The sequence below is a fragment of the Paramisgurnus dabryanus genome, chromosome 2 (assembly GCF_030506205.2).
Source record: "Paramisgurnus dabryanus chromosome 2, PD_genome_1.1, whole genome shotgun sequence".
Classification (NCBI taxonomy): Eukaryota; Metazoa; Chordata; class Actinopteri; order Cypriniformes; family Cobitidae; genus Paramisgurnus; species Paramisgurnus dabryanus.
This window is the reverse complement of record NC_133338.1, coordinates 46,067,261-46,091,098: the sequence shown is the minus strand read 5'-3', so window position 1 is coordinate 46,091,098 and position 23,838 is coordinate 46,067,261. Positions and strand designations below refer to the sequence as shown.

General features: G+C 38.6%; 1 protein-coding gene across 2 annotated transcripts in view; it reads right to left on the bottom strand.

The window, feature by feature from the left end:
* Nucleotides 1-23,838, bottom strand: part of LOC135778571 (ADAMTS-like protein 1) — a 150,073-nt gene that overhangs the window by 7,701 nt on the left and 118,534 nt on the right. For both annotated transcript variants that reach the window (XM_065288950.2, XM_065288951.2), the window contains 9 exons: nt 23,480-23,627; nt 22,128-22,212; nt 16,461-16,747; nt 11,984-12,113; nt 9,272-9,482; nt 6,899-7,078; nt 4,365-4,518; nt 2,879-3,911; nt 2,651-2,778 (listed from right to left, as the gene is read on the bottom strand). In XM_065288950.2, the coding sequence (XP_065145022.1) occupies nt 2,651-2,778; nt 2,879-3,911; nt 4,365-4,518; nt 6,899-7,078; nt 9,272-9,482; nt 11,984-12,113; nt 16,461-16,747; nt 22,128-22,212; nt 23,480-23,627 (2,356 nt within the window). The remainder of the gene's footprint in view (nt 1-2,650; nt 2,779-2,878; nt 3,912-4,364; nt 4,519-6,898; nt 7,079-9,271; nt 9,483-11,983; nt 12,114-16,460; nt 16,748-22,127; nt 22,213-23,479; nt 23,628-23,838) is intronic.

Genomic DNA, 23,838 nt, shown 5'->3' with positions numbered 1-23,838 from the left:
GCAGTCGGATGACGTCAAAGTACCGCGAGAGCTCTTCAAGAAATCTTACGGAGTAGTTTAATTTCGACTCGCTCTCGCGGTACTTTGACGTCATCTGTATGTCAGTTCTTGCAGCGCAGCATGAGTCCAAACACACAGAAGTTACACAGATATAGTTGTATTCTTCATATAATTGGCTACATGTTTTGTCTATCAATATTTTCCATGAAGTCATTGGCTGATGGAGGAACGAGCGAGCCATTGGTAACCTCTCTAAAGGATGTCACGTTTTCGACGGCGCTGTCTGGATGATCTATTATACTACTTCCCTATTTTAAATACAAACTTTGAAGGCGGGTTCATGTGTTTAACGGAATGTAAGCTCATATACCCTTACATGTTACGATTTAAATAGTCTTCAGATTATATATTATATTGTATTACCAGACATTCATGCGAAATCTGATGTAAACAATCTATATTTCACGGATTATACGCATTTGTGGACAAATATGGACATTGGATAATCTGAAACAGACTGGATTCGACTTGTGATCCCCACAAAGGTAAAAGAGTCATGTTTATTTTTGCGGGTTGTCATTTGGTCATAAAATACTACATATGATGCTAGAACATCTCAAAAAGGGTTTTACAGGGGGCATGGCTTAGCTAAATGAGATGTAAATGAGCCCTATTGTCTCCCCCAGCTGAAAAGAAGAGTCCCTTTCGTCTCGATTTTCTCGGTTTGAGTATTTCTGAGTTCCTATATTCAAATGGCCACAACTTCTCCAAATCTTATCAGATTTCCATGTGTTACACATCGTTGGAAAGCTTAGAAACTGCACTTTCAGAATCTGTGAATAACTCAAAATGCCCAGATCCGACTTGTGTCCCTACTTTCCGTGACTGGTCACAAATGTGACCATGCTTGTGAAAACCCAGCTAAAGTTATTTTTGTGATGTACTCTTTTATAAAATAACCCTAAATTATTTCTACATTAAAGAATATTCTGTGAAAATATTACCTTGATATCTTTAAAGGACACCTATTATACAAAATCCACATTTACAAGGTGTTTGGATATAAATGTGTGTTTGCAGTGTGTGAACACAACCACCCTACAATGAAGAAAATCTACCCACTCCTTCTTTTCTTAATCCCCATTAAACCAATGCAGTCTCATTAGCTGTTTTAATTTGCTTAGCAATGTGATTTCACACTGCTAAAGCACAGCCCATGGCCGCTGCCTTGACAGTCCTGTATTACCATAGTTTCTGCCCTCATCAAGTTGTACGCTGAAAGCTATTTTCTCAGCGCTTCTCTGCAAAATCAGATCTATTTTAACCAAAATCGCTACTGTCTCTTTTGGTAAGAGAGTAGGGAGCGGGAGCTAATTTGCATTTAAAAGGTACACACATGAAAACAGCTCGTTTTGCTCCCATTCAAATAGGGACATTTTGGACATGCCTTAAAGGGATAGTTCACCCAAAAATGAAAATAATGTCATTAATGACTCACCCTCATGTCGTTCCGAACTCGTAAGACCTCCGTTCATCTTCAGAACACAGTTTAAGATGTTTTATATTTAGTCCGAGAGCTTGTTGACCCTTCATTGAAAATCTATGTACGGTATACTGTCCCTTGTCCAGAAAGGTAATAAAAACATCATCAAAGTAGTCCATGTGACATCAGTGGGTCAGTTAGAATGTGTTGAAGCATCAAAAAATAACCAAAATTATGACTTTATTCCGCATTGTCTTCTCTTCCGCTTCTATTGTAAAGCACATGCACGAGACTAAAATCACGTGACTGCAGTGACGCGAATGACGTACGATACGGACGACGTGTTATTTGGTGCGCCCCAGCTGTTTTTTGTGCCCGAGCTTTGTTTACAGCCTGAGGGAGACACACGCTGTAAGTTTGAAAAAAAAACTTCGCTAACACGTCATCCGGGTCACTGCAGTCACGTGACTATAATCTCGCGCATGCGCTTCACAACAGACGCAATTTTGGTTATTTTTGGACCAAAATATATTTTCGATGCTTCAACACATTCTAACTGATGTCACATGGACTACTTTCATTATGTTTTTATTACCTTTCAGGACATGGACAGTATACCATATGTAGATATTCAATGAAGGGTCAACAAGCTCTCAGACTAAATCTAAAACATCTTAAACTGTGTTCTGAAGATGAACGGAGGTCTTACGAGTTTAAAATGAGGGTGAGCCATTAATGACATTATTTACATTTTTTTGTGAACTATCCCTTTAATACATTTTATTGTGGGGTATTTTGAGCTGAAACTTCACAGACACGTTCTGGACACATCTGAGACTTGTATCACATCTTGTTTAAATGGGCATAATATGTGCCCTTCAATACTGACTGAGAAAGATCATGTTAAAGATTGAAATCAATGAGAAAAATCTAATTTTTATCTGGATTAGATCTGGATGTCATAGGCAGGGTCACAAATTTACAAGTTAAAGGAGTAGTCCACTTTATAGATGGGGTCCATTGACTTTTCATAGTAGGTAAAAAAAATACTATGGTAAGTCAATGGGCCCCATCTTTAAAGTGGACTACTCCTTTAACCTTAGTAGGCTTCTTCACTAACTACACATTTGGACAAAGAAAATGTCAAACATCTCTTACAGGCCATACCTGTAGTGTGCAAATGAGATGACAAGGACATGGAGCCCAGACTGTTAGCAGCAGTACATGTGTAGAGTCCAGTGTCCGTCTCAGCAGGTGCTTGAATATGCAGGGAACCATCTGACATTAGTCCTACTCTGCCACGACACAAGGACAACAACAAAAAGACAGATTTTTCACACCTGCTGTACGCTCTTCAAAGACCTTACAGATTCTCAAAGCAAAGTGCCATCTTACCTGCTGCTGTTTCTCAGCACTTTCCCATCCTTAGACCATGAGATCACAGGTTCTGGGTTACCCTGCACTTGGCATTTGATTTCTACTTTGACCGTCTGTCTCTGTACCAAAATAAGGCCTCCAACATAGTCCACAATTTCGTGTGGGTTCTTGATGTGGTCTCTGGAGGACTTCTGCAAAATAATTGGGCTTTGGGGCTGTCCTCTCCATTGCCTGCTGGTGTGGGAAGACTGTCTCTGTTTGGATCTCTGGAAAGTGGAATCTCGCATGGAGTGCGTTGGACTTTCATGTGGTTGCAGAGTGGATTCATTGTTCTCCCCGTGGCTCTTTGTAAGTTCATCTAGGAGCTGAGAAATCAGCTCATCTTTCTGCGAGCTCTGGACAACTCCAGAAAGATTTCGTCTGACCTCATCGAGCATCAGCATATCTGTGACTAGCAACTGAGGACTTGAAGTATCCAAAACTAGGTCTTTGTCCAGGTTGGAGCTATTTTTCTCTGCAAAGTCGAGCAGTTCCTTTGAGGTCACCCCGTCGAGCGGAAGTTCCTTTAAGTCGAGTAGGTGCCGGACGATTTCATCATAGCGGTCATGTGGCAACAACTCGGTCGCAGATGAGGTTTGGTGAACTTTTGGTGAGTCGCGTAAAGCATCTGTGCTCCATAAGTCAGCTTCTGGCACTGAGAGCTTCTGCTTGCTGCCAATAAGCTTCAAGACAAAGTTTTCCTGAGCTTGGCCGGCAACACAAGTGTACGTCCCAGCATCAGAAGTACGGAGCTGTTGAATCTTGACGTAACCCACATGAGATATGGATAGATGAGGCGTGATTTCCAAAGGTTTACCATCTTTCAGCCAGCGGACGTGACCTTTGTGGAAATGCCGGGTAGGGCAACGGAGCACCACAGGTGTCCAGGGTAGCAAGTAGGCAAAACCGCCCACCACAAAGTGTAACTTCTTGCCTTTTCTCCATTGAATGTACACGTTTCTCTGAGCCAAGATGGTTGGCTCGGGTTTCACGGCTACTGGCTTGAACAACCCTGAAATGAAATAAACAACATGAAGCAAAAGATATGCTACGTGGAGGACTACATTCCCAAATGTGCTATTACAACCAAGAGGTGAGGAACCGTACTGGAAGAGTTTCAAGCCCGCTGCTCTTCAAGCAAAACCCATTTGGCACAGTCATCGTAGACTTCTATACAGTCCATCACTCTTATTTTTCGACTGTCCTCGAATTACTTTCTCACTATTCAATCCCACAACATTTTGTACATGTCTCTTCCCATTTCAATTCATCTCCTCCCTCACTCTTTAAACCAGCTGAACTGCACAAGTATGTGCCGTGCCGAGCGTTTCTTGGCATGTTACATGTACGTCAAATAAACAATTTCAGACATACAAATCGGAGTAAAACAACGCGCTGGCTACAGGATCAATCATAGCTCAGCTTGAATGTCTAAATGTTGATTTATAAATGTATCATGTCTTACTCTCACACGGTCCAAGGAGGCATGATCGGACCGTTGGTGGTTTTGGCGCCGCAGAACAGGCTTCGGGAACCATTGTTCGGTACTGTCCTCTTTCTCCGAGTACTTTACACACCACCAACAACCTTTGGGTACCTTCTCCACAAGTAGCAGAACACTAAGAAGAACATAAAATCCTGGTTATTGTACAGTTTTTTTATTTGATTAATATTTGGATTTTAACTGTTATTTTTTTAGCTTTCATGTTAATTTTTGCTTAATTTTTAGCATCTTGCTATAAGCTTTTGTCATTTTATTAGGTTTATCTTTTTTTTCCAAACATTTCAGATGAAGGTATTTTTTTGTTTTGAATATTTGTTTTAGTATTTATTTTGTTTTAGTTAACAATTAAAATGCCTCATCGTTTTTCGGTCAAAAATTTAAGAATCTTATATTTGGTCCGAATTAGCAGACATGTTTTTAACTATTTAAGATTCACAAGAAATTTCTTAAATGCCATTCTCTTTCGAGGGAACTCAATGCTGTGTCATGAAAATGACACTTTGGAGACGCAGCGTCTCGTTCCCCATTTCCTTAATTTCAAAGTTAAGGAGAAAGTTAAGGATATTTAGTATTCTCTGAAAAACCTAAGAATGACATTTTTTCTTTAGATTGTACTTAAGAATAAACTTAAGAATTCAGATTCTTTTAAGTTTTAAAAATCTCAAAAGAGATTGTAAGATTTGTGTATTGTGGGTCAGAAATTGCAATTTTGACTATTTACATCCATAGGATCATTTTAGCAACAAAGAATTTCATACTGATGTAATAATGATCACGTATACACCATTTTTACCTCACCAATATTTACCCTTTGAAAATGAAAGGGGTCACAAATGATTATGTCCATATTAAAAATACCTACAGTATAACTTCCAAACTACAATAAATACATTTATCGTTACCTCATGAGCATGCTTAAATATGTACAATAAATAAGTCCATTATTTTATTCTAAGGAAAATTAAGGTTTAAGAAAATTAACTCTTTCCCTGCCAACAATTTTTTTCAAAGTTGCCAGCCAGCATTTTTATGATTTATACAAAATGTAACGCTTACCAAAAATTCGACTTTAAATATAACATACGAGAGACTTATAGATGTTTAAGTGGCATGCAAGTAAATTTTTTCATCATATGTTTTTTTCGATTTCTGAATTGGGTGTGTAAGATACCAAATCCAATGCATTGTCATATTCTCATAGTCTTGTTGACTAAAGCATAGCATCGTTTTGAAATATGTCTGCAGCTCTTAGCAACCTTTTTGTTGGGCTTGAAAATAATTGACCCAGCACTTACGATATGAAAACGCTAACGTTAGTGTAATTCTTTTTCTTGGTTTAAATAGGCTACACACTAATGAATGCTGGCTGCCAACAAAATAAATGTGCCGGTTTTATCAAAATTCGTGTGTCAAATTAATTTTTGTTCATATCTTTATGACTGATTGAATAAGGTCACGTCAAAGATTGAAATCATAATGAAATGAATGGCTAAAATCAGACTTTGATGCTCATTATCTCAGAATTTGATTTTGAAACTGTAGTATGGTTATTACAGACTGGGTCACATGTTTTGTCATAATTGTGCTGCTTTTTCTCAAATATTTAAACATTTGTTAGAAAAGGGCTGAATGAATGAATGAATACAGTGTGGATACCTGTCTATTATAGACAGACATATAAACAATATCCACTTTAAGTATATAGACAAAATATTATTGAAATATTTGCCTGCAAACTTAATTTTTAGCAAGTGTTACAACTAACCCCCTGCCTGTTACAATTTACCCCACCTATGGGGTAAGTTGTAATTTTGCACTTCTGTCTCGTTTAGTGTAATTGTCCAAGGATGGTAAGTAATAGAAACAAACTTCATATGTTCATTTGTAGCAGAGATGTGTGTGTTGCTTGTAAAAATATAATAAATCAAACAAAATTTTTTTTAATGATTGAAACAAAAACCAAAAAGCGTTGTGCCCCGCTCTCCCCTACTGCAGTCTGGTTTACTGAGGACAGTAATAATTTCTTTATTGTGATAAGGACTGTTTAGTTTACATTCAACAGTGGAACGAATCTGAGACAGTAGGTAGGTAGCGTGCTTCCTTTGAGACACATGAGATGACAACAATATCACAGGTGCTGATGAGATATCGTAAATTCGTAATAGCGTAATGCTCCTCAAATGTTGTGATGATACTGTAGTAGAGTGAGATAAAAACCATAGGAGTGAAACGCATGACATGTTTAGACAGTCAAAAGCTCTTTATTGATGTTGCTTAACCTTACTCATGAGGTCAACCTGAAGCCAGTACAAAAATTTCAACAAGAGCCTTGTCGAGAGCTTCGAGCGTGACAGAGCACACATAACAAACAATAAAACAGTAGGGTTTGCGTAGCTGCATACAGTAACATATGAGCGGTAATCACAGATAGATTTAGAATTACACAGGAGAAAAACTGTTTTTAAACTCAGTTTAAGTGAGAACACGTGTCTGACCTGAGTCCAGTTTGTGGAAACCCATTGAGCAGGGCAGTCCACTGTGCCGCAGGGCTGAACGGAGGGTAAACTCGGTGTGGGGCAGAAGGTTTCGGGTAATTCTAGAAGACTTCCGTCAGCCATGCGCTGCTTGCATACGATCTCTCTCTTCTGACTGCCACCTCCACAGCTACGAGAGCACTGCAGGGAAACAAAGCAAAGTTTGCCTCTCATTGGATTTTAACCAGGCGTGACCATGAGAAGCAATGATTTCTTCATCGTCTTGTTGGGTGGCTCTGCTCGTTTATAAATTTCACTGGTTCAAAATCTTGTTTTTACAGGGGTCATATGATGCAATTTATGTTTCCTTTGTCTTTGGAGGTTGTGCATATAAATGCTGTTTGTGCATATAAAAGATTTGTAAAGTGTCAAAGATTAAAGTCTCAAACTCAATGAGAATTCTTGCTAAGAGTAAAGGCACATTCACGCCTTCCTAAAACGCTTCATTCAAAGATGCCCCCACATATCCACATCACTGTATCCCCTCAATGTATCCAAAAAATGTGTAACTTTTATTCTCGCTGTTGTATTGTTTTCACTGTTGCCAGGTCATAGAGACACTGTGCTTTGGGAGCTGATATTCCAAATATTGGAAAGGGGTGTAACATTTCACCGACCCAATTTAGTTCAAGACTGACTATATTAAAGTCTGCAATAATGCAGTGTTCTCTGCAGAGTTGCAATTCATTGTATTTTTCAAATATATAATTTCCAATTCAGTGCAGATACATTAGCCTAAACAATTATGATTTTTGCTGATGATGGGTTTGTGTTTTCCCCTGTATATCTTTTTTTAAAATGGAGGGTTTTGAGATTACCTGTTGGGTTGATAAAGTTTGGAAACCCCTGATATCCAATACACAAGCAAGATTTACCAAGTATGCAGGGGAAACAGATGGAAAAATAAAAATCCTTATCTTCATTTTTTAGTACTTAGATATTTCCAATAATGTAAGGCAATAAAGGCATACTTTGTGTCAAAAAAGAACAAATATATAACAGACAACATTATATTAATCTAAACTTAGTTTTTTCCAATAAACTAATGAGTTTTGCATCAAATAGACTTTTGTTACTCTTGCAATAGACAATAATGACAATTAAAAATGTTTTGTAGATAGTTTTCCTTTTGAAGGCTGTTCGCATCAAGTCACGTTTAAGTTTATTTTAAACCTAGATGCACAACAAGTGCACTCAAATATAGACATGTCTGAAGCAAAACTGGTGTGTACAGGCGAGCACTTTGAAAAGCACGAGAAAGCGAGACGTCCTGTGTTTTCCATGCATTTAGATGTTAATGGACCCTGATGCAAGAACTCTTCCAATAAGTGGTCGGGACTCGGTACACAATGAACTTGGGCATAAAGTGGTGGCGACCTTCAACCCAGTGGCATGAAAACACCGGCCCTCCTGGCCAAAAAAACAGACCGGCCCACCAAGAATTCTCCTGGTCCTCCCAATGGCCAATACGGGCCTGGGAACAAGGACCAATGAGATTCGACGTTATTGATGTGCAGACATTTTTATGGCTTAAGAAGACATAACCCATTGGAGTCATTTTGATTACTTAAAAAGGGATGTTTGTGTTTTTTGGAGCTTTGCCGTTTGGCTCCCATATAAGATAGCACAGCAGCATTTTTATATAAAATTGCTTGTGTTCAACTGAAAAAAAGCCCTTCATATACAGTACATAGGCATATGTTACCCTGGATCACAAAACCAGTCATAAGGTTATTTGAAATGAATAAGCTTTCCATTTGATGTGTGGTTTGTTAGGATAGGGCAATATTTTGCCGAGATAAAACTAACAAAATATATATAAAAAAATCTGGAATTTGAGGCTGCAAAAAAAAAAAATATTGAGAAAATTTTAAGTTGTCCTAAGCAACCCATATTATTAATGATAAATACATTTTTGATATATTTACAATAGGACATTTATCAAATTTCTTTATGTAACATGATCTTTATCTGACATAATGATTTTGACCTAAAAATTGGTAATTTTGCCCCATAAAATGTAGTGTTGGCTGTTGCTACAAATACACCGTGCTGCTTATGACTGGTTTTGTGGTCCAGGGTCACATATGGGATTAAATGTGGATGAGCAAAGTATGAAAAAAAATTCTTATGATTTCTACTGAAACAGGAAGTTGGGACAGGGCATTTTGAGTGATAAATACAAAGCCTTTAAGAGAGAGGATAAAATCAACTTATGTTACGTACATAGACCTGCTAAATTTATTTTCAGGACAAGTGAGTGCGAACGGAGAACTTTGCAATATTCGCACCTGCTGATGAATGTGTTCAGTGTTTTGATTTTAAGTGTCTTACCTGACTCCATTCTTGTACTTCCCATGTTGGCGGACAGTCGAATCGGTTGCAAGCTTGGACAGAGCTGGGCTTGGGTTGTCGACAGTTCTCATCTTTGACCTTTTCTGTGTGGTTACTGTGTGATCCAGTTCTCAGCACACAGGTTACAGCACGTGTCTGGAGACCGACTCCACATGTGGCCGAGCAGAAGCTCCATGACTCCATTTCCCACCTGGAAAAACAAAGATAAAAATCAGGCATTGAAAGAGGTCTTATTGTTTAATTTAGTGGCACAGGAAAAAAGGTAAAGACTTTATGATTGCTTTACTATCATCCAAATTTGAGATTTGCAACCATGCCCCTAAAAACCCAGCTAAAGTCATTATTTTGTGATTTACTATTGTAAAGAACATTCTGTGAAAATATAACTTTGATATCTTTCATATTGACTATGTAACATCACAACAAAGATTGAAATCAATGATCTGATGCTCCTAGTCTAGTTTCAAAAGCTTACACCACCATGACAATATGCACAGTTTGTTGGATGTGAACCAACAACCACATGATCCCAAAACTTTAGTTTCAGAGGTGCCTTCGACACAAGATCCACCTTTTGACCTTAAGCGTGGCAACAGCTGAGGCTATTTGGCCGGTGTATCTAAACCTTTGGGACCACCGGGCCAGTTGAAGCCCAGCTGGTGGACCCCACCGCTTGGCAGCCAGCCTGGGTCTCCCCCAGTGAATTGACATTTTAGACAAGAAGAAAAACTTTAGATTTTCCTTACAAGGGAAAAGTACCAAAAATAGGATGGGATATTACATCTAAATTGTGGCCAAGGGAAACAGGGTGAACACAAAGTTTGTTGTGCTTGAAAATAAACGAAACACTTGAGAAAACAGGCAGTGGAAAGATAGAACACCGCTGCGTTTTTATACCCGTGACGTGAGGTGTGGAATACCGGCACAATGGGAAACGGAGAGGAGGTGCGGATTTTCCGACAGCAGACCACGGCAATTATTACTTTACATTCTGCAAATGGTTTAGATATTTTAACACCGAGACCTCAATGCCTCGTAAATCTTTTGACAGGAGAGCTGCAAAATGTATGAAACAGTATTTCAACTCATGAAAAAATTATATCCTATCATTAGCAAACACTGTTGAACTGTTATCTTTATATTCGCAGATGCACATGCAGCAAGACATTCGACCGACAGGGTGAATATCTGCAGTTCCCATGAATCTCTGCAATGATATTTGGTTATTTAAAAAAGGGGAGTGAGCGGTGGATCCAGTGAATGTGTTTGACAGGTAAGTTTCCAGCTCTGCTTCGTGTGGAGCGAGTATTTTGTTAGGAAAATGAGCGGGTTTGACATCCCAGCAGTTTTTAATGCAGCGGGGATGAAATACAATTCTAACAGTGTCCGTCCCAAAACCAATTGTTCCAGCAGGAGCAAACGACCTTCATTTCCTGACCTAGGTGGGGAGCTTCATAATAAACCTGATAGGACACTTTGGCTTTTTGACATCACATTTCTTAAATTTGATAATGAAAAGAGCAGTGCAGGTTATCCTGTAACGTTTGCAAAAAATGCAACTAAAATAATGACATGCAGTGGCCCCGAAAGTATATAAGACACACGTTTTTCACAACTAGCTTTTGCAGCCATTTTGCAATTAAATTTAACCAGCTATTAATTTTCACTGAATCTAGGAAGTCAGTTCCCCTTTAAATTCTTCCTCATAGAGGCGTTTCCTATAGCAGAATAAACACAGGTGTAATTCATCACATTTACTATATACACGTTCAACTGTGTTTGACAAGCAGAAAGTGTCCAAACAGTTCACCTTCACTTACATTCTTCTATTGTCTTTAAAGTCAACAAATTTAGTCTAAAGTGTAAGGCTGTGTTTATTTTTTAAGAATAAAGGCTGTTTGGCCATCACCACCCAAAATTAAAGGGTGGTGATGGCACAGTGGATAAGACACTCGCCTTTGGTGTGAGAGACCCGGGTTCAAATCCACTGTGATACACCATTGTGTCCCTAAGCAAAAAACTTAACCCCTAGTCGCTCCAGAGGTGTGCGACCTATGACATAGCAATTGTAAGTCGCTTTGGATAAAAGCGTCAGCTAAATGAATAAGTAAGTAAAGCTAAAAAAACTTATACATTTCTTAAATTGGTAAAACCTAAAAAAAAAATTAATCTTTTTTAATTTAACTCATTCCCCGCCAGCCTTTAAAAAAAAGTTATTTCACAAAATGCCTTCCAGAAAAATTTTATTCTATAAATATATAAACATACAATATATCGTCACCTTCCTAAACTAATTGCCTAAGTCATTTTTTGACAAAAATGTTTTAGGCTGTTTTATTTTGCCTAAGTCAAAAGATATTGAGACTTACGGTACAATCACACGGGGCGACGGATCCTCAATTCAGTTCGGCAATGCATGACGTCACCCATAAAAAGTGAATGGGAAGCGTCAACGCCTACGCCCCGTGTGAATGCACCGTAAGGCAATTTTACAAGCTTTTCTAAATGGCAGCTAAATTTATACTCAACCTCTGAAGTTAGTTTCATTTATTTGTGTTTTTGAGAAACCTGAAAAAATGACTTAGGCAATTAGTTTAGGAAGGTGACGATATTTAAAATGAAAGAACAGACCCTCTGCTTTTAAACAAACAAACTTGTAAGACAAACAAAAGTGTGAGCAATGTCAGTCACCTGGGAGGACATGGCTCAGTGTTACAGCTCTGAAGTAGCTGCGGTGGCCTGCGAGCACTAACACACAGCGTCTCATCCACCGCTTCTCTCGTCTGCTTATTGAGACAAATCACAATGGCCTCTTGCATTCCTGAGAAGCAAGCAAAGGAAATATGGATTAGTAAGTGTCAGGAATGTCAACTCTTAAGGATTACTCTCCAAAAACAATTACAGTTAGATTTAAAAACTCCAATCTGGTATCAAAGTAAAAAGGCACATCTGATTTTCAACCAGTCGCTCCCACTTTTAACAAATGGCACCATGTGCAGATACGTGCGTGTCTTACCCGTATTAGACAGTCACCAGACAGATCAAGTCTGTTTAAACTCAACATGTCAGCAACCCCGACGTCACGATTTCTGGTTCCTGTTGTGCATTCGGCCAGATTTTGTCACTTTACATGTGTCTGTCTTAGCCCTTTTTGAGTGAATCATGCCAGATGAACTCGCACTGGCTTGAATACAAAAGATTTACCGAGCAGGGAGACCAGACATGATGTAGACTTTCAAGGGGAGTAGAGATAACACAACTCAACATTCTCAAATGTACCAAAAAATATAAACCCATGAACAAACAGCGTTGTTATGATATGAAACCATACAGAAGGAACAGATGTTAACTACACCTGAAACAGATTTAACCCCAACCACTTCACAAGCCACCTGAAATGTTACCCTCGCTTGTGTGAATCTGTGACTATATAATCATTTAAAATACTGTAGGCTTTAAAAACAGGGAGGGAGCGTAATGGGTGTAATTTTCATGAACCGCAATGTGAAATTGATCTCGCAATGGTTTTTGAGTGAATGTTTAACCAAAACAGAAATATAGAGGGGTCCCTTAATAAGCATATGACAGCAAGTGAGGGGTAATGATAAATCGGCTCAGTCATAACATTAATTTGTAGGTCAACCTCGAAGGCTAATGCGCTACGGGTTCCCACGGGTATTTCAAATGGGTTTTTGGAGACCAGTTTTTGATTTATGAGTAAAATAAGATCTGTGGTTAACAATACTTAAGACTTTTATGAATTGCTCTACAGCAAAAATTAGAGGGCGTTAAACCAAAACGCTGAGTACAAACAAGTTGCAAACAAGGACTACTAATTCAGGGTTTTTTGTCAGATGAAACCCCTTGACCTTATTATTTATTTGAAGTAAACCCCCGCAAATTAAAGTTAAGCATTTCAATTATATAAAGGTGCACTGTAAAAAGTGAAAAGTTGGATCAACTTTAAAAAAAAAACTTAACCTCTTGAAAAGCACCCCAACTCTAGCCCAAACCATGAAAATACCTACTTACTAAAAGGGTTGTTTTTACTAAACCATTTAGAGTATACACATAACTATGGTATCATTAGAGAGAAGACACTTTGAGTTTCATTTTCCAGGTTTCAAAAATTAAAAAAGTTAGAGAGGCTAAGAAGTAAAATGTTTGTATAACATCTTTTTTATTCCTAAAAAACTTAATGTTAAATATGTGTGTGAAACCTAGAAATGCAATGATCCCAAAGCCACAAGTCTAAAGAAGTTATGTTTCACGTGAGGTCAATAGGCCCAAAAATTCTTGCGAGGGTTTTTGTAAGACTAGTGCCTTTTCTAAGGTGCCTTTATTCCAAAATAAAAGTCTTTGTTTACATAAATACACGTTCATTCTTATTATTTATTCTTATGTTAGCATATAAAATGCAGTTTCCACACCAGGAAATAAAACGTTGGATTCATTATCTACACGTTCTGTCTATCAATATTTTCCATGAAGTCATTGGAGGAACGAGCGAGTCAAATCACGTCACTTTTTTTGACAGTGCTGTTTGGATATTATGTATTATACTCTCGCCTACTTTTCAAAACAAAGTTTGAATGCGGGTTTACGTGTTTACTAGAACCTAAAGTGTAATCTCAAATACAGTGTTATGACGTAAATAGTCCTCAGATTGTATATTCTATTCTATTACAAGATGTTCATGCAAAATCTAATGTAAACAACAGACTATATATCTATATTTCATGAATTACACGCATTTGTGGACAAAAATGGTCATTGTAACTTATTCTAGACGGCTTTCATGGGTTATTATTCACACATCTGAAACAGACTGGATTCGACTCGCGATCGTTATATCAACACAAAGATAAGAAGTCCCGTTTATATTTTGCATGCTGTCATCTGGACTTCTGTCACAAAATACTACATTTATGATACTAGAGCATCTGTATCTCAAAACAGAGACGATACACTAATGCTAAACCTGTAGACCTTTTAAACGATGTATAGTAATGTTCATATTATTAAGGTAAATAATAATATTGTTAGCAGCAAAAAAAAAAACTGAAGTCATCCCGCCCATGAATTAGTGCGCGTCGAGAGGTTACATTTTGAAAAAACAAAAAAACAACTGAAGTTGAAACAATTTAATTTTTAGGTGTTACCAATTAAAGTCATTTTAAAGTTGATCCAAATTTCCACTCTTTACAGTGTGCAGTATGTAGATTTCAGCAGTGAGGTTGTGAATTGCAACCAATGGCTCAGTCCCCCGCTTACCCCTCCATTTCAAAGTACATAAAAAAGCTACAATAGCTGCCACCGGACAAACATGTCATCATCTGAGACAACATAGTGACAAATGTGCGCTGTATAGCAGTTTGTATTAGGTCTTTATTCCCCCCTTGAAAACAAATTATATATTGCATTTCTGCTTATAGACCCACCAAAATTTTACACACTGCTCCTTTAATAGCACAGGTGCATGTTTAACTTTTTAAAGTTTTTATAGTATTTTACATAGTTAATTTTATTTTTAGCTGTTATTTGATGTTCATCTGTTAATTTTCCTTTATTGTTACATAAAATCTATATGTCAAGTTTCTTATTTTATAATTATCTATTCACATTTTATGATTTAATTGTATTATAATTAATTATAACTTTAACTCACAACCCTCTGTAATTCCACTGCAAACCACCAGGGGGTCTCAAACCCCACAATGCGAATAATTAATCAAAAACTAGCATCTTTGTTGTACTGTACTATAGTTTGTTAGCAACCTAAAAGTGCAGAACACGATTTAAAATGCAAGTTTAACGTATGACGTATGTGTATTTATCTTGCAGAGCAAAACGTCAAAATCCATTCATCTAATGTTACCCATACACTTTATTTGAATCAATTCACTATTCTAAAAAAACCTAAAACAGAACCCATGGATCCAAAATGCTAACTCTCTTAGGTTTTAGGGCTACATGCCAAACAGCTCTATTAGGCCAAAAATAAATGAGTTAGGAAAGGGCCACTCTTAAAAAAGCACTAAGCAATAAATTCATATTTGTAAAGTAGGATGTTTAAGAAAGATGGAAACAAGAAAGGTTTGACGTTTACAAGGCTCGTGCTAGCAGAAATATATTTCTATGTGCCAGACCGAGAGACTGAATATGGTAGCCATTCGTTTTTGTAAGCTTGAAGGAATGCAGATGTGAACGAGTGTGTGCCATAGTTTACGCTAACACTTGCCTAGCACACACATACACACACACACACACACACACACACACAAAGATGAATATGTACAGTACACATGAAGGAATACACACACATTTACTCCAGCTCTGATGATAAAACCTTAACCCACATTATCCAATGACATTTAGCTTTTGTCTAAACACATTGATTACATCCAATAGACTCCAATTAACATAAAAACAAGAAGAGCTCTTTTATGGCTATCCCAGAGAGGAAATGCACAGATATCTCTCTTGAAACTTCCTACACATTGTGACAGCCTTAGCCTGTCTTTAGAAACGAAGCAGAAAAGTGTTGCCCCATCAAAGACATTGCGAGCGTGATGTTACACAGGACTTCAGTCTTTTATATGTGTGTATTTGAATGTGACAATAGGGGCAAGGGGTCATTGCCAACCATGAAAAGCAAGCCACATAAGAGGCACAAACTGTCATACTGTTAGTTTCCTAAAAACTACATGTGCCTTTGTCAAGGGTTTATTGCATTTATGGGGCAGATGCTTATATTCAAAGCGACTTACAGCTCATTCAATGTACATTTGTATTAATATACGTGTTCCCTGTGAGTCGAACCCATTACCTTTGCGGTGCTAATGCGATGCTTTACCAACTGACCTATCGGAGCCCTGGATGAGGGGGTTAGAGATACATACAGTATGCATAGCTCATGTTTTATGGGGGAATTAGTCTTATTTACCAAAAAGTACTGTGGTAATAACAAGGCACTTTTTTGTCTTCTCAAACATAAGTGTTCCTGTAGCGCTTTGCATAAGAGTAACGCAAAAAGTTTAATCTAAGGAAACAAACGTACTGATTAAACTGTATACCCTGAATGCACTGCAACTCCCTGTGGATAAAAGCATCTGCCAGCTGCGTAAATGTACTGTAATGTAAATGTATAAGACGTCAAGTATCTTACCGCCAGCACAAGTTGCTGAACATTCAGTGAAGCCCTCATATTCCCAGTCATGCAGTTCTTCTTTCTCCGAAGTGAGGGTCATTTCTATCTCCTCTTCTGTTGTACCGCCAGAGCATGGGGTTCGATAACAGGGCTGACTCTCGGGTGGTTTCGGTCCCTCGCATTCGTCATCTGGGAGGTCCTCGATGGTCTGTGAGAAGGTCAGGAGCATCTGACACTTCACGGTTCTCCTCTGAATGCCAGCACCGCACGTTCTGCTGCATGCACCCCATGCTCCTCTGATAAACCTGACAAACAACCCCAACAGAAAGATTACAAATCTTTACGAATCTCTAGCGCATACTACAATAATGTTAAATAGAGGCAAAATGCAAATGTTAGATGTTTTTTTTCTCTTTAAAACAGTTCCCATCTACAAGTAAATGTATCTTAGGAATTTTCAGATATTTGTACTGGAAAAAAAATACTCGGTAATAAATATGTATATTTTTTGCAGTGTAGAATAGCTTAATAGATTTGCACTAGAGTATGCCAAAAATTAGATCATATTTTTTCCTATGGTTTCCCATGAAGACATTTTTTTGAGAACTTTTTTTCGTAAAGGACAAGTTCGGTATTTTACACTTAAAGCCCTGTTTTCAGATTGTTTATGATGAAATAGAACGGTTTTGACTGAAATTTGGACATATGCGGCTGCCCCAAGAATTTTGTGGTGTTTGTGTTTCACCTCCCACCTTTACAATGGGTTTAATGGTGCACTGGAACAATCCTTCCTAAAATGCATTAAACTTTCGTTTACAAAGACGTGAAAAAAGTGGTCAGGGGTGTTCACTGATATGCTCACACAAAAATCGCTGCAAAATACGCATTTCAACAGGTTTTATCGTAGTTTTTGCCAACTCCATTGACTAGTATTAGATGTCCTGTGAGGTACGGTATTACTCCGCGCCGGGAACTTTGTTTCTATTCTTGCAATTGGCAAAGGCGGATTAGCGCCACCACCCGGGCTGGAGTGTCTATTATTCAAGCTCTAAGCGGAAGAATATACGGGTGTGAGTCGTTTGGAAAAATAGGTCCACAAGTTAACAACGAATGCTAAAACAGCTGTTGGAAAGCATCTTTTGCAGCGATTTTTGTGTGAGCATATCAGTGAACACCCCTAACCACTCGGTGAGTTTCACTTCTTTGTAAACGAAAGTTTAATGCATTTTAGGAAGGATTGTTCCAGTGCACCATTAAACCCATTGTAGAGGTGTGATGTGAAACACAATCACGCGAAAATTCTCAGGGCAGCCGCATATGTCGACATTTCAGTCAAAACCATTCTATTTCACCATAAACAATCTGAAAACAGGGCTTTAAGTGTAAAATACCGAACTTGTCCTTTAAGAAACATATTTGAGAAGTCTTCATTTAGCTCCGCCCTCAAACAATTCACACACACGCATGCACACACACACACTACTGGTAGATCACAAGAAGACTCAAAATATACTTCAGTATTAATAAAAATTTCCTCTATGAAAAACGTGGTTATTCTGGCATTTGCTTCGTCCTCACACATTTAATTCATTTGCAGCTAAGTTCATAAACTGCACAAGTATTTCTGAAATCCAGCCGATCCCGGAGCTCACTCAACAGCTGTGAGGCATTAGAGCCCAAGACTCTTGAATAAATTGCTTTGATGCATCCTTCCTCCTAGTTAAGATTGAAGCGAGAAAGGGGAAATACTTTGAGATCAGGGTTTTTACAGCCCATTTTCATGAAGGAGGCTTTCCTATAGCCTGAAATAAATAGGTGTGAGGAGGATCTGAATAATGTTCACTTTATTAGTAAGGAAAGAAGGGCACACTCTCAGAAATCTTCAGAAATGCTATCATCTGTGAAGGAAAATTACAAAGTTCATCCAAAATCAAACCATTTACAGAGCTCCATCTGTCGTGGAGTGTTGATTTTGTGTCAGTCTTACTTTCAACTAATAGTTACCTCCTGGCAGAAAACAACAGTTCAGGCCAACAGTAAAGTGATCTCAATAAAAGTGCTCTACCAGCTTAACCAAGGTCTAAACCAGTTGGTGGTCCAGTCCATCTCGTGCCAGCAAACAATAATAAGTAACCTGCTTAACCAATAAGGATATAAAAGTTTCTGCAGCTTAAAGGGACATTCCACTTTTTTGGAAAATGTGCTCATTTTACATCTCCCCTAAAGTTAAACATTTGATTCTTACCGTTTTGGAATCCATTCAGCTGATCTCCAGGTCTGGCGCTAGCACTTTTAGCATAGCTTAGCACAATCCATTGAATCTGATTACATCATTAGCATCACGCTAAAAAATAACCAAAGAGTTTCGATATTTTTCCCATTTAAAACTTGACTCTTCTGTAGTTACACCGTGTACTAAGGCCTACAGAAAATTAAAAGCTGCAATTTTCCAGGCAGATATGGCTAGGAACTATATTTTCAGACTGGCGTAATAAGCAGTGATTTTGCTGATGTAACATGGCTGCAGCAGGCGTAGTGATAATACGCACAGCCCGAAAATAGTCCCCTTGGTTACTTTCAATAGCAGGGGACTATTTTCGGGAACTGCGTGATATTACTACGCCTGCTGCAGCCATGTTACATCAGCAAAGTCCTTGATTATTACGCCAGAATGAGAGTATAGTTCCATATAGCCATATCTGCCTAGAAAATCGCAACTTTTTATTTTTCATCGTCTTAGTACATGAAGTAACTACAGAAGAGTCAAGTTTTAAATAGGAAAAATATCAAAACTCTTTGGTTATTTTTTAGTGCTATCCTAATGGTCTAATCAGATTCAATGGATTGTGCTAAGCTATGCTAAAAGTGCTAGCGCCAGACCCGGAGATCAGCTGAATGGATTCCAAAATGGTAAGAATTATATGTTTAACTTTAGGGAAGCTGGAAAATGAGCATATATTCAAAAAAGTGGAATGTCCCTTTAACCCGTAGAGCATTGCGTTAGTAGCTGAAAACATCATGGGTTTGATCCCATGGAACAAACATTCACTGTATAAAGTAAAAGTTGGATCAACTTAAAATATTACTATAATTGGTAACACCTACAAAAATGTGTTTTATACAACATTTTAAAGTATTTTTTACCTAAAATGTTTCACTTTAAGTAAAAAATCAAATTTTTTGGCATTACCAATTGAAACAGGCAAGGCAAGTTTTTCTTATGCTTATGTTAATGCTACGTGCACACCGCCAGCGATTTTATGGCTGTCTGTCGTTTGTCTCTTTCAAGGAGGTTGCTAAGAGGTGTTCCTAATTCTGGTTGCCCTAATAATTGTTACTGTATGAATCGAATGTGTAACGGTCCACCGCAGTAAATTATGAGAGGTGGATGACGGAGGCTCAACTGTTTCACTCTCATTGGTAGTTACTCCCAAAAGTCGCTCATCATTTGCATAAAGCTGAACTTTTTTTTATCACATAGCTGGACACACCCACTTCATGTCGCAAACGGTGACTATCGCTTGTGTTGCCGACATTGCATCACTTGACCATTGTGCACACAGCTTAAAGCTGCATTCAGCCTAGCAGCGACTGGCAGTAGCAGAGTGACGCAATCTCATAGATTTCAATGGAAGATTAGCGACTTCCAGCGACATGAGCGACAGTGCCCGTTGCCTACTGGATGGGGCGTGTCCAGTCGTGCGACAAAGTTGAGAAATGTTTAACTTTATGCAAATTATGAGCGACTTTATGGAGTGACTACCAATGAGAATGAGCAGTGTAGTTCACATCATCTGTCTCTCGTCAGTTACTGGACTGGACATTACTCATTAGTTTATGACAACCAGATATAAAAAACCTTCTTTTGAAAGAGACGAGCGACACACTGCGACAAAGTCGCTTATAATGTGAATGTACCTTAAGTCGCTTTGGGTAGAAGTGTCTGCCAAATACATAAATGAAAATTTAAACTACTACCTTAAGCAGTTTTCAAATGGATTTTCCAGCACAGAGATACGTGGAAAACCTTAAACTCTGTAGACTAGGAGCTCCCTGAGTGCGTTTCAGGTCAAGAAAATGGATCCATAATAGAAACTGGATGCCATTCCAATCATCTCCAACTCTAGGCATATGGCACTGACTTCCCATATGTGAGAAACATGTGATCCCGTGGGATTAAATTCGAGTGAAGTGAGATGAGAGCTAAATCAGCTTTCTCTAATTGAAACCTTCAATCGATTATTGTTGTCTAAGCTAATGCCTTCCAGACTCAGTCATTGTTTATATCTTAAAGGTTATGTTGCACTGTCTTTGTTGACTGAACTGTGAAACCACAGTACAAGCACAGTTATGCTTTATACAACCCCACTCAGTTAGAAAGCAATAACTGGCCCCATTGGCCCTAAACAAGCCCTAGAGTCATGTGAAGGCAATTGAATCCAAAGCCACGGTTGATGTCTCAACAACAAAGCCACCAGAAATGTTCTCATTTACCAAAGAGGGTTGACAAGTGTTTTTTACTGCACATCCGCTGCATTTACTATGCTGTCCCCGAACCAAACATGTGCAGCCACTTTGAATGGCCATGACTCTCGTGTTAATGTACAAAGGAAGTTGATTTTGTTTGAATTTATCTCAGCTGTGGCATCTTGGCAATGTTTGAATCTGTTGTTTGGTTATGACTGTGGAAGCGGAGGGTCAGACGTCTAAACGTAGGCGATATATTTCTCCCTTGATTTCTCAAGTAATTGTTAAAGTGGTCGTGACCATGCCGGCAGAAATGGCAGGTTTAGATCTTGGCAATAAAAGTGCAATAAGTCGAAGGCAGGAATTTCCTCTCTCGTTTTTCTTTTTCTCATCCGTAACCCTGCATTCATATGGCAGGCAGATATTGTTGTTGGCATTGTGGTGACAGCATATAATACAACATTATTTAGGTGCGTTTTGGGGAAGTCGTGCCTATTACAAAGAACAGAATCATTTGTTTTGGTATCGATCAGTTTTATCTTTTTCAGAACAACAAGAAATGGAGGAAAAACTGATGTCATTCAAATATATGAACTCAAGCTATAAATATTAAAGGGTCATGAAATACTAAATACTACTAAATTTTCTTTTGTCCTATCTGTAGACTAGAACTTGTGGACAACCTGCAATATTCAGGCCACCCTGTCACCTATCTCTTCCAACAGTTTCATGTTAGACCTTAAAACCGGATATTTAACCCTATAAATCTCCCTGCTACACGTCACAGAGCTTTGGTCTTCTGTATAAATCATCAACCTACCTATAAAGCTGTGATGGTTTCAGCAGAACGTCTGCTAATAGAGATGTGGGATATCCCTCCCCTTCCACGCTGTCCTTTCGATTTACACAATTTGTACCAGTGTCGGCTTTCATGAGCCAGTCAGCTATGGCAGACTGTTTCCAAGATCATACTTTCCATTCTGAGGATTGCGAGCATTCGTCAGATTCTTCCTTCGTTAAATCATCCTTACGCAGGAAACAGTCGAGACCTGCCTAACTTAAGTTAGATTCTTTAAATGCTCGGGGAGAAGATCTGGCAGCATCGTGTTAAAATCGCACACTTCGTTTTGATTTGGTGAACCACAGGGACTAGAAACCAAACAAATACTTCATGACCCAGGCAGCTCCTTGTTGATGGTGAGAAGTTCAATTACTTACATGGGTTCTTCAGACACAGCGGTATCTTCTTCCAGCTCTATGGCTTGCTTGAACCAAGGGGGCTTCGCCTCAACAGGAAGCTTCTCTGGAACATAGCCATGATACAGAAACTGTCTACTTTTAAATAGTTTGAATGATTATACAGTAGTTGCCAACAAACCTAGCAATGAAGCAGGGCTATGGTTGGGTGCCCATAGTATGTGGACACCCAAAAATAAGTATTTCACTTTAAAGACATGGATATTCATAGTAGAGGTCTTCTCGGGTCCAAAAAAATTTACCCGATCCAAAATGACCCCGACTTACTTGTTACTTGAACCCGACATGTATAAAACCTGACCAGAGACAAACCCGAGAAAAACCCATGCCTTTACACTATACAGCAAGCGACGGCCGATAACCCGGATGTCATTTATTCCATATGGAGAGTCCCAAAAGGGGCTGAGATGTGAGGTGACAACCATCTGTGTGACTACACCACATGCGATACATTGACCGGAAGTGATGTATTTCATGTGAAAACTATTAATCCTTTTTGTACATTTGATTCTGGGAGCCTGAAACGGCAGTTTACATGTGAGTTTATACAATTTTCGCTTAAATGTGTGCTATGAACAAATAGTGCTCACAAATGGCTGTTTAAATGTGGTGGCTTGGAGCTTGAAACGGTATTCCTTACGTCACGACTTAACAAGCGGATAAAGTGAGACTTATGAGTGAGTTTATAAAATTTTCGCTTAAATGTGTGACATGAATAAATAGTGCTCATAATCGGCTGTTTAAATAATATCCTCTATTGAAATGAGTGGAGGTTTGGACCCAAAAACAGTATTCCTTACTTCATCACTTAACAACCAGATAGACCCAAGTCCGATCCGACCCAGTGGCAATTTTCTTTTCTACTCGATTGGACCTGAATGTAAACAGCACCGAAGTGTGTGCAGTCTGCACCAGTCAGACAGAAAGAAACCCGTTGGCCTCGCAACCAATTTGGCGCGCTGCTCCATTTATTTTCATTTGTTGTCTGACGATGACAGCAAGGTAACCGCTAAAATGTGCATTCAAAATTGATTGACAGGTCCGGCTCAACAAAAACTACCTACTGCTAGCCACATGATGTCACAAGTGCTCTGGGCAAACAAGAAGCGACATTGTAAAAGGATAGATAGTTCGGATTTTCTTTAGTCCATTCGGCAAAAATACATTAATTTTAAATTACCCAAGACCTGATGCCGCTAATATTATACGTGACCCATGTCCAAGGCACACATGGAACTTTTTGAATCTAAGTGGACCCATGAAGACCTCTAATTCATAGTGAGCTGTCTTATCAAAAGAGTAAGAGTGCTTACCAATGGGCTTGTAGCAGGGCACTGTGACCAGACATTCTTCTTTGATGTGTGGTTTAGTGGTGGGACTGCAGCCTCCGGCATGAAGACCTCTGTGATCGATACACAAGACCACTCGGTAACGTAGACCCTGTCCACATGTTACTGTGCACTATATAGAAAGGTAATAATAATACAGGTAATGGATTAATACATAGGTAGTTGATGACAAGCATGTCCAGTCACTTTTCCTTTACTTTTCTTTAGGTTAAAAGTCCCGTTCTTTCTGTGTTTTTGAACCTTTGATTGTGTTTACAGTGCGCAATATAAAATGTGTTCATGTTTCACGTGTAAAAATACACGATATTTTTCTTGCAAAATGT